At 42.3% G+C, this 12,219-nt stretch overlaps 1 protein-coding gene across 2 annotated transcripts in view; it reads left to right on the top strand.

Annotated features, from left to right (window-relative positions):
- Window positions 1–3,809, top strand: part of fam193a (family with sequence similarity 193 member A) — a 224,106-nt gene extending 220,297 nt beyond the window's left edge. For both annotated transcript variants that reach the window (XM_059974163.1, XM_059974162.1), the window contains exon 22: window positions 1,118–3,809. In XM_059974163.1, coding sequence (XP_059830146.1) covers window positions 1,118–1,211 — 94 coding nt within the window. In that variant the 3' untranslated portion in view covers window positions 1,212–3,809. The remainder of the gene's footprint in view (window positions 1–1,117) is intronic.
- Window positions 3,810–12,219: the final 8,410 nt, after the last annotated feature.

Below are 12,219 nucleotides of genomic sequence, written 5' to 3'. Positions count from 1 at the left end.
GGGCACTTGCATTATCAGCCAGAATTTGTAAACCATTTGAATTGGTCAAGTGATTTTAGTTCAGGCTGGACCAGCTGCCTTATATCATTTGTTCCTCATTCCTCTGCATATGACAGAATATAAATAAGTAAATAGTACTTATGTAATGTCACATTATACAAAGCTCATTTGTGTGTGAATCTCTTCATTAATTTGTCATGTGTAGTGTTTTTCAGACAAGGTTTATTATCTCTGACATGTCGTGAAATTTGTTGTTTGGCAGCAGTACAATGCAATACATTTTTAATTCCTAAAAGTTACAATAACAAATACTAAAAAATAAAAAAGTAGTGCAAAAAGAGAACAAAATACAAAAATTTTAAACACAAGATTCTGTATATACTGAGTTCTGATCAAGGGTCTGGGCCTAAAATGTTGTCTGTTTCTTTCCTTTCTGTCGATGGCTACCTGACCTGCTGAGTTCCTCGAGCGTTTTATGTTTAACACAAGATTCTTATACAAAACAATGCCAAAAGAGTGCTGCTAAGGGTGGGTGAGATTGACAAAAGAATGGATTATGAAAATTTCATGGTGGGGTGGGGGGGAGAGCGCAGTGAGTCGACTTGTTTCTTGATACAGATCACTCTTCATTAGCGCCCTTAAATTATTGTGTTTATAACATGGAGAGTAATTAGTAAACCTGTTTTCTGGCTTGACTGAAACATATTAGCTAAGTGTATAGCCCAAAGTTGTTGAGGCTGAACATAGATGAGCTTTCAAATGGCTGACTGATTCGCAATCAGCTCTGCTTTTGTCTTGGTTTTAATTAACTTTCTGTGGAGATGTGTATTTGTCTAACTTTCAATTTTCAGGTGATTGGAAGAAAGTATGGTGGGCAATGTGAGAGGTAGGTTTTATACAGAGTGGTAGGTGTGGAATATGCTGTCAAGGGGTGGTGGTAGAGGCAGATTCATTAGGGACATTTAAGAATCTCTTGGAGATAGGCACATGGACGAAAGGAAAATGGAGGGCTATGTGAGAGAGAAGGGTTAGTTTGACCCTTTCTGACACAACATCATGGGCTAAAAGGCCTCATTGTTCTATACTCAGTTTACCAGATTCTCTCTTTTCCTGCCAGGTTCTGCTTGGATTCAGCCCGACAAAACAGACAGAGGCTCTCCATCAACTGGTCCAACTTCAGTTTGAAGAAAACCACTTATGCTGCTCACTAATCGGATGGCAAGTTTCCCTGAAGGAACCAACGTTTCGCTCCTCTGAATATTCTCACTTGGATACACAGTACTCTGCTGCGCTGAGAGCTAACCAGGTGGTGGACCCTGGAACTGCCTTGCCTTCCCATCCCCCACCACCACTGCCTGTCCCTACCATCACCATCTCCCCCACTGCTGTGTGAGATTCTGCACTGGGATAAGGTGCAGAGCACCTTGGTCCTTCTGACTTTGTTGCAGTGTATGGAGAGAGAGTTGGCCAGCTGTTGATCCACTTTCTCCATACCTGTTTTTTTTTCCCGTTTGCTTGTGTGTTTGTAGTCTGTGAGTGGAACTTGCTCGACGGTATCCGCAACCTGCCCGGGTTGATGCTCAAACAGCGCCTCTGCTTCTCACGGCCCCATGGTTCTGCTCGGGTGAAGATCAATCTGTTTGGTCTTTCCTTCGCATCAACCCTGCTGTAACATTTTATTCACATCTTGCATTCAGCACTGTACATACAGTCTGACTACTGATAAGGGAATGGACAACATCAGTTTTTACTCTTCCTTGCTCCAGCGTTCCCCTCAGATAAGAAGGTTTGAATGAAGACACTGCTCATACTGAACTGGGCAGTGGGAAACCCAGTCGCCTCCAGTACTCCTTCACAAACTCACTGTTTGAAGTGTACAAGGTTACGCTATATTGTGTTTGATTTCTGACTTGTAGCCAGCTTGTGTAAGAATACTTGCAGAATGAATTCAAAAGAACAATGCTCACACTATCGACCTGTTATAGAGTGTATAATTGTATTAACACTGAAGCCTGAACTGGCTACTTTTTTTAACATATTGTTAAGTAATATTAAAAAAAATCATGTCTTTCTTTTTGAAAGATGGAATACAGTAGTATGGCAGAAATGTGAATGTCTGGTTTGCCTTTTTCTCAGAAGTCCACATGCCTTTTAGGGTCTTGTGTTTCTTAACGCACAGGAGGAAGATTGATGAGAGGGTGTGGGTAATAAGTTAGTAAAATTTATGGAACAACACACAAAATGCTAGAATAACTCAGCAGGTCAGACAGAATCTGTGGAAAAGAATAAAGTTAGAAACATAGAAAATAGGTGCGGGAGTAGGCCCTTCGAACCTGCACCGCCATTCAGTATGATCAGGCTGATCAACCAACTCAGAACCCTGTACCTGCTTTCTCTCCATACCCCGATCCCTTTAGCCACAAGGGCCATATCTAACTTCCTCTTAAATATAGCCAATGAACCGGCCTCAACTGTTTCCTGTGGCACAGAATTCCACAGATTCACCACTCTCTGTGTGAAGAAGTTTTTCCTCATCTCGGTCCTAAAAGGCTTTACCTTTATCCTTAAACTGTGACCCCTCGTTCTGGACTTCCCCAACATCGGAAACAATCTTCCTGCATCTAGCCTGTCCAATCCCTTTAGAATTTTATACGTTTCAATAAGATCTCCCCTCAATCTTCTAAATTCCAGTGAGTATAAGCCTAGACGATCCAGTCTTTCTTCATATGAAAGTCCTGCCATCCCAGGAATCAATCTGGTGAACCTTCTCTGTACTCCCTCTATGGCAAGAATGTCTTTCCTCAGATTAGGGGACCAAAACTGCACACAATATTCTCGGTGCGGTCTCACCAAGGCCTTGTACAACTGCAGTAGAATCTCCCTGCTCCTGTACTCAAATTCTTTTGCTATGAATGCCAACATACCATTTGCCTTTTTCACCGCCTGCTGTACCTATATGCCCACCTTCAATGACTGGTGTACAATGACACCCAGGTCTCGTTGCATCTCCCCTTTTCCTAATCGGCCACCGTTCAGATAATAATCTGTTTTCCTGTTCTTGCAACCAAAGTGGATAACCTCACATTTATCCACATTAAATTGCATTTGCCATGAATTTACCCACTCACCTAACCTATCCAAGTCACCCTGCATCCTCTTAGCATCCTCCTCACAGCTAACACCGCCGCCCAGCTTCGTGTCATCCACAAACTTGGAGATGCTGCATTTAATTCCCTCGTCTAAATCATTAATTTCAAGCTGAAATCATGGCTCTTGCACTATGTCTACCTGCTGGTAAAGAACACTTGCTCTGTAACTGTTAACACTATTTTCTGCATCCTGAATAAGGGTCTCTGCCTGAAATGTCGACTCTTTATTCCTTTCCATTGATGCTGCCTGACCTGCTCAGTTCCTCCAGCATTTTGCATATATTACTCTGGATTTCCAGCATTTGCAGAAATCTCTTGTATTTAAAATTTGGAGAGCTTTGTTGAAGCAGAGAGATTTGAGCATTGAGTTTCATAAACCTTATAAGGTGGAGCTCCAAGTTGATAAAAGGTGAGCAGCTTCAGAATGTCTGAAGTACCTTGGAGCTGTGAAGTGTTTGGCATCTGAAATGTGTAGAATTGACTCGTTTGCAAGTTGCATCATGTTTCCACAAACAGCACTGTTGGCATGATGTGAAGAGTTTGGCTCAAACCATCAGCTCTTTATTTCTCTTCATGGATGCTGCCTGACTTGCCGAGTTCCTCCAGCATTTTGTGTCTGTTATTGTGTTCATGTTGACGTAATTATATTTTTGCAATCAGTGTTGGACCATTTTTATCCCCTAACCAACATGAGAAAAGTACTTTAAATCAATTCAAATCAAGGTTATGGATGCTTTACAAAACTCCTTGCCTCATTTCAACAACTCCAAGAAATTTGCCTTGGACAGTATCATAGTCTCCCAGCAGTGTGGCTACCTGGACTTGGTGCTCAAGCCTATGGATTTGGGCTTACTCCCACAAAGTTCAGCCACACAGCAAGACACCAATTCAAAATGTAGGAGCATATTGATTCTGCATTTAATAAAAAGGAGATGTGGGTAATAAATCAAAGTTAATGCTTAAAAATATCATTCAGTTGACGAATCCAGAATATAAAGAGTTTTTGATGTTCTCTGGAAGGACATCAAGGCCATGAAGAGTCCAGAAGATGGTCAATAAATTCAGCAGACAGGAAGCTTGCTCTTTAAAACAGTTGCTGAATCTCAATGGACAGAAAAGAGGAAGTTTAGGGACTGTGGGAAAAGCAGAACCAATGTTAGTTGTTAAATTTGGGAAGTAGATAATTATTTGGCAGAAGTATCAAAAGTGGACAATACCAGGTAAAAAGTATGTAAGTAGATTTGATATAGGCTGAATGTTCTGCTCGACTTAAGTGTGAGGATCAGGGCACCATTCTGATACCCAGTCTAAAGCCAACCACATTCTGTCCTTTTATCACTTTCTGATGGCCAGTCTAAAACTGACTGCCCTTTCATTTATCTTATGGCCAGCAGAAGTGGTAGGTGCAGGTTTGTTTTAAACATTGAAGAGAAATCTGGATAGATAAATAGATGGAAGGGGTATGGAGGGCCATGGTCTGGGTACAGGTCAATTGGAGGAGGCAGATGAGTAATTCAGCATGAACTAGATGGGCCCAAGGGCCTGTTTCTGTGCTGTAGTGTTCTATGACTCTATCATCACATTTTATGTCCATTCACTGCAGACTGCTGAACCAAGCCATTCCCCTTGTTTTGTGGACTGTTTTGGCAGCCATGCTTTCTCGTGTTTCAAAAGGCTTGGATTAATTTCCAGCCAGTCACAACTTGATGGCAACCTGGCACATGGTTGAAATAGATTGTGAAGAGCTGGAGTCTCAGTGATATTCTTTAGGTTGCAACCTGCCAGCCTCAAAATTACCCACTGATTCCCCTTGTGTTTTTGTGACCTAATCTCCAATCTATACCTGTGTATTACTCCCAGTCCCCTGGACTTTCATGTTTATTAGCTTCTTACGAGGTTACCTTCTGAGGTGGCACTGTAAAATAGCAGTTAGTGTAATGCTATTACAGTGCAAGTGACCTGGTTCAATTCCCACCTCTCCAAGGATTTTTTTCTTTACTTTCTCCCTGTGGCCTTGTGTGTATCCTCTGGGTGCTCCGGTTTCCTCCCTCATTCCACAAGCGTACAGGTTAGTAGGTTAATTGATCATATGGCTGTAATTAGGTAACATGGGCTTGCTAGTTTCGAGGGGTCTGTTACTATGCTGCATCTCTAAATATTAAATTCACTTGAAGTCTAAAAATGCCACATCAGATTACTGAATTGCACCACCAATTACTGAATTTGAAGTTTACTGAAGTTGGATTACTGAAACTGCAAATGAAACTCCAGCAGTTTCATTAATCATTATTTCCTTGCCATTAATTTTGCTGGCTCTGACTAACCATATTTTCTGTTATTACTTCCTCAATTTAAAAAAAATTACCCCAGCTTTTCCAGTCTATAGCTGAGATCACTCATCCCTGAAGCCCAATAAATATTTGATCCACCCTCTTTTGAGCTTCCACATCTCTCCTTGTTTGGGTGACGAGAACTGGCTGCTTCTACATTTGCAGCCTGATAGGAACATGGCTAACCATCTTTGTTTCTATTTATGAATCCTAGAATCCCATGTGCTATATTTTACCTCTTTCAAAATCCCCTGTACTTTCAAAGATTGACACACGGGTGTCTCTTCCCACACACCCCACAGAACAGTGCCACATACCATGTCTGCCACAGTGCATACCTTTTTATCTTTCTAATCTGATCCCCACCACTTTGTGGTTAAAGGCAACTTGTGTATCTGACCATGTACAGTCAACCATTCCACCACCACCACCACCACCACCTGTGTTCTATTGGACTAGTTAGGTTACACTTCTAACTGTCCCAGTGCTTCCTATACTACATTTAACCTTTATTCATTCAGAGTGTCGGTGTTGAGGGCAGAGATAACTTTGATTGCCCATTCATGAGTGGGTGTTAGTGTGCTCCATTATTGATGAATTGCTCATTCAGCCATTTCCGAAGGTAATCAGCCTTGTTCTTCATCAGATTTATTATCACTGAGATATATTATGAAATTGGTTGTTTTGCAGCAGCAGTACAGTGCAATATATAAATAATTACTCTAGGTTACAATATTGTGAAAAAAGTAAAATGAGGTAGGTTCATGGACCATTCAGAAATCTGATAGTGGAGGGGAAGAAGCTGTTCCTAAACTGTTAAGTGTGTGTCTTCGAGCTCCCTGATTGTGAATATATTGTCACCTCCTTGTTATAGAGTCTGACAGCACAAGAACCGATCCTTTGGTGCAGTTTGTTCATGATGCCCATCTAAACACGTCCCTTTTGTTCATTCTTGACCAATATCCCTGTGAGCCTTAACTGTCCAGCTGTATTTTAAGTGTCAATGTATTTACTTCTACCACTTCCTCTGGCAGCTCGATTTATATATGCATGAAGTTTCCCTTCAGGTCTTTTAAAAATCTTTTCCATCTCACATTAAGGCCTGTAGTTTGTCATTCCCTTTCCTTGCAAAAGAGAAAGACTTTATTCATTCGCCATATCTATACACCTCTTGATCTGTTTCACTTTTGGGTCACCTCTCATTCTCCTGTGCTACAGTAACTGAAGTCCTCGTCCTGACCTCTCCCTGTAACTCGGGTCTTTGAGTCTTGATGCTGTTATCTTCTTGTGGACCTTCCTTTCCTCCTTGTGTGGAAAGTTAATGTCCACATATAGTTGTTCACTCTGGACTTTGTTGCGAGACGTTTCCACTTGGGATTGGGCCAGGAACAGGTAGCACAACTTTTTGAAAAATGAGTTTTTCAAAATGGGTTTTGAAGAAATGAGTTTTTCAAGACCAACATGGGGGAATTTTTTAGATAGTTGCAAATCTATCGCTATCCCAAAGTATTGTGGGAGCATTAAACCTATGGAGACTGAGCTCATTTTGGAATGCAAGGGAATAGATGGTGATGGGGAAATGGTCGGGAATGTGGAGCTGAGACGAAGTGATCTTGTGAATCAGGAATGCAAGGGAATAGATGGTGATGGGGAAATGATCAGGGATGTGGAGCTGAGACGAAGTGTTCAGGTGGATTGGCCAGTTGCCCAATCTCTTTTTGTTTTCTCAACATTCATGTGGATCTGGGGTTCAGTAAATGAGTGTGCTTTGCCTACAACTCAGTCCTTGGCTCCGGGCACTAGTTTAGTATCCCTGGACTTGAAGCTTCATTTCCTCAATTTTGTTTTCCACTCTTTAATGTTCTTTTAGCTTTGATCACCTGCAAATGCACTAGATGGGCCAAAAGGCCTGTTTCTGTGCTGTTCTGGTGCACCAAAAGTTTGCATCAGACAGCAGAGAAATGGGCCATTTAGCCTATTGACCATTTAACCACCCTGTGATGCCAGTCCCATTCCATTCAGCCCAAACTTCTTCAGCCCATACACTTGGGGAATTTTCAATGGCCCACATGGTCACAGGAAGAACATGCAAACTTCACACACTCAAGACAATGCCAGAGATTGGTATCTCTGGCGCTGTAAGCCAGCTGCTTTATCCACTGTGCTGTCCCAAGCTTTCAATGGTCTCTGTACCAGGACACTCAATTCACTTCGCTTTTCCAAAGCTCTTAGTCATCTGCTGTTGGGGAGAAGTCCATTTCAGATAAAAGTGGGTGCTGTTCTTCACGTTGATCCGTATATTTCCACTTCACAGCTGTAAGCCCTCTTCTTTCCACCTAAGTAACTCATTGTCTCTTAATAGTACTAACTGAGGTCTCTTGTTCTCTACTGTATCCATTGATGTGGCTGAGACTGTAGTACTCTTGAGTCCTTCTGGAGTTCTACTCCCCTCTCTGTACTGCCTTCAATCCTGTATTATCTGCTCCAATGCTCTTTACATTTTACTTCTTCTCTCCTCTTCTAGCAATACATCCTAAGCTATGATTAACCTCTCAAAATCTGTATGCTCCCTCCGTGCTCTTCTGCCTCCATTTAAACATTTCCCAGTGTCTCCACCTTAATGCAGTGCTATGAAATGTTCTGTTATGTTGTTGACTCTGCATCCTGTGGCCAGAGAGCCAGTTTTCATGAATTCAGCCCATAGGGCTGGTCGGTTGATGTAAAAGAATTGGCATTTGATATCAAGATATCCCGCTGCTAGGAGGAGGGAGTTGTCTCCTTTGCTGTCCTCAATCAGGAAACTTCAAGCTGGCTGAGGTGCCAAAACGAGGTGCTGGGGAGCAAGCAGAGCCACCCAAAATGAGTTTCTAATCAAATAGACCAGAACAACGTCCACCAGCAGGTAAGGCATGGTTTGTATTTTGCTCTTCTTTCAAGACAGATGGGGCTGTGAAATAAATACAGAAAGTGTGTTTCATTTGGATTTTATCCTTAAAAATAAAAGGATTGCACCTTCATAACACGTGCTTTTGTTCTGAGATTTGGTGCTTTCCTGAAGCTATTGTTACAGCACACACCTTTGTTCATCTGACACAGAAAGTGGGATTTCCTAGTGGCCTTCCATTTCCTATTCCCATTCCAACATGTTGGTCTCTGGCCACCTCTGCTGCCATGTTGAGGCCACTCAGATTGGAGGAACAACACCTCATATTCTGTCTGAGTAGCCTCCAACCACATGGCATGAACATCAATTTATCTAAATTCTGTGGTAATTTTTCTTCCCCACCCTCCCTCATCTCTTTTTCTTTTACCCATAATGGTTCCCCTTTTATCCCTTTTCTCACCTGCCCATCACCTCCCTATGGTGCCCCTTTTCCTTCCCTTTCTCCTATGGTCGACTGTCCTATAAGATTCCTCCTTCAGCCCTTTACCTCTTCCAAGCATCCCCACCTGGTTTCTCACATCATCGCCCGCCCACCTTCCTTCCCCTCACCTGGCTTCACCAATCACCTGCCAGCTTGTATTCCTTCCCCTTCCCCCACCACCTTATTCTTGCTTCTGTCCCCTTCCAGTCCTGATGCAGGTTCTCGGCCCAAAATGTCAATTGTTTGTTCCCCTCCATAGATGCTGCCTGACCTGCTCAGTTCCTTTAGCATTTTGTGAGTGTTGCTCTAGTTTTCCAGCATCTGCAGAATCTGTTTTGTTTATGAGCATAAGAATTAAATGATGTACTTTTAGGGAAACTGAGATATATCACATCTTTAAAGAATCCAAAGGTTTATGGATGGGATAAGAAATGATCCATGGAAGTGTTCCAAACTAGGAAGCTTTGGGTAAGGCGACCAAAAGCTCAGTTGAAGAGGGTTTTAGATAGTGAGTTAATAGAGAAGAGGACTTCAGAATGGGAACATAAAGCTATGAATGGTGGTGCAGTCAATAATTTGTTACACTAGAAGTCACGATTTGGCCAATTGCATTGATCTAGAAGGATGGTGGTGACTGGAGGAAGTTGAAGGACAAAAGAAAGATGAGTGTCTGGAAATAACCAGAAGAATCTGGTTTGAGAGAAATGTTTAAAGTCAGTGAACAGACCTCGCTTAAACCTGCATTAATACACAGGCACAGAGTGGCTGACACATATTATAATATATCGGTTGGTGTCTTGGGCAGCCATGCCAGTTAACATAGTCACTATCCAGTCAGGAAATCTTGCATATGATCCAGATATACTGGGGTGGGAGAAACAGTTCTTGCAACATAGCAGTTAAATCCTGTGTTGCTGTCAAGTTTGCAAGTGAAATCTGAGCTCTTCCATTGCTTAAAATTTCCATTTCATGCTAAGTAGATGAAACATCTGGAAATAATTTTTAATTCTCAGCAGCTTGACAATAGCTGGCGAGCCAGCTATGGTCTGTGATGGATACGTACTGGATTCCTAACATGAACCATCCATCTCATGGAATAAAGAAGCCTCTTGTGAAATTCTTGAGAAGTTGGACAAACTTGGGTTGTTTTCTCTGGAGTGGCAGAGGCTGAGGGGAGATATGATCGAGGTTTATAAGATTATGTGAGACAGAGTAGACGGACAGTATCTTTTTCCCAGAGTTGAAATGTCTAATACCAGAAAACATGCATTTAGCTGAAGGCAGTCATTTCAAAAAAGATGTGAGGAGCAATGTTTTTTATGCAGAGTGGTGGGTGTCTGGATGCGTTGCCTTGGGTGGTGGTAGAGACAGTTACATTAAAAGCTTCTAGAGACATTTAGGCACATGAATGTGAGGGAAATGGAAGGATATGGACATTGTGTAAACAGAAAAATTAATCTTGTTGGCCAATTCGATTAATTTAATTGGTTCGGCACAATGTTGTGGGCTGAAGGGTCTTCTTGTACTGGTATATGCTCTGTTTTGCTTTTCCATTACCGGATTTCCTTTGGTTAATTATAACCAATTGAAAATGTTTAATGTTTGGAGTAGTGGAGGACATGGGTTAACTTTGAGGAGAAAGGAAGGAGTTATGAAAGGGATCTGGGGAAAGTTTCTTGTTCACATCAAGATTCGAAGGTGCTACCAGAGGTTGTGGTGAAATCACACAATCTCTATCGTAAAGAGAGAATCAGACACTGAAATAGGCAAGACGTAGAAGGATATGGACCTAATGAGAACGACTGGGATTAGTGTGGATGGGATTAATGTTGATAATGGATATGGTGAACTAAAGCATCTATTTTTCTATGCTTTATAACTCTGACTCTATGAAGAGCAGTGAAGCCTTGGCAGAATTGTGTTCATGTATGGTTGAGCTGTTAGCTCTGTAATAGTCAAAATTTTGCCATAGAGAAACCCACTAAACAGCTGCTGAAGAGATCGCCAAAACATGACCTAGCCTTGGATTAAAGTTTGTCATTCAGTTCTTCAATCCAATTCCATCAACCATTTGTGTCATGGCTTAACTAAAGTTTGTTTCCATCCTGAAGTATAGGATGTGGAAGCTTTTGAAAGGGTGCAGAAAAAATTTACAAGGATGCTGTCTGGATTAAACAGCATGTCTTGTGAGGAAAGGTTAAGCAAGCTTGGACTCCTTTGGAGCAAAGGGGAAGAAAAAATGATTTGATAGTGCACAAGGTGATAAGAGGCATAGATTGAGTGGACACTCATAAATACTTACCCAGAGTGATAAGAGCTCATGTGAATGGAAAATGTAGGGCTATGTATGTAGGAGGGAAGGGTTAGATTAATTTAAGAGAGGGTTAAGAGGTTGGCACAATATTCTGGTCCAAAGGGACTATACTGTAGTGTTCTATGTTCGAAAACTAGGTGGACAGGTGAGTATACAAGGGGAACAAACATCAGGAGAGTCTGTTACCTGAAATTTGAAAGCTCTACATTCATTCATACATTTGTTGTAAGATGTCCATTTAGAATATGAGATATTCCTCCAATTTGCATTCAGTCTCGCCGCAGCAATAATGAAGGCTGAGATAAGACAGGACGGTGTGGGATGAAAATGAGAGGTAAAGGGAAGTGCAAGCCTCTCGTGGCAGAGGCAGGCACTCAACCAAACAATTGCCCAGTTTGTGATTGATTCATCAATGATGAGGCACACCATGGTGGTGAGGGATGATGTGTAGGGACAGGTGTTATGTTGCAGGGAAATGTGCCAGGAGTGGGATGGTAAAGAAGGAGCAAACCAGAGTTCCTGCAGAAAGGGCAGGAAGAGGGGAAGATGCGAGTGGTAATAGGATCATGTTGGAGCTGGCAACAACAGCAGTATATGCTATACGTACACAACGCTGGAAGAACTCAGCAAGTCAGGCAGCATCTGTGAGAAAAGAGTAGCCAACGTTTCGGGTTGAGACCCCTCATCAGGAATGGGGGGGTGGAGAGAGAGGACCAAAGCCCAGTAATAGAGATAGGGGAGGGGGAAGGGCTAGAGGTGCCAGGTGGAGAACCAATCAGAGGAAGGATAAAGGGGGGAGGGGATAAGCATGAAAGAATTAGAGATAAAGGAGCAGAAAGTTCATTGAATTCTCCAATTTCTGGTAATTCCCTCCCCCTCCCCCCATCCTAGGTCCCTTTCTGCCCCTCTCCCCTTTCAAGTTTCTGCTCCTTTATCTCTACAGTTCTTTCATGCTTATCCCCTCCCCCCTTATCCTTCCTCTGATTGGTTCTCCACCTGGCGCCTCTAGCCTTTCCCCCTTCCCTATCTCTATTACTGGGCTTCAGCCCTCTCTTTCCCCC

The sequence above is a fragment of the Hypanus sabinus genome, chromosome 7 (genome assembly GCF_030144855.1).
Source record: "Hypanus sabinus isolate sHypSab1 chromosome 7, sHypSab1.hap1, whole genome shotgun sequence".
In the NCBI taxonomy this organism is placed as follows: Eukaryota; Metazoa; Chordata; class Chondrichthyes; order Myliobatiformes; family Dasyatidae; genus Hypanus; species Hypanus sabinus.
Note: the sequence above shows the minus strand (reverse complement) of the source record. Positions and strands in the feature narration are given on the sequence as shown.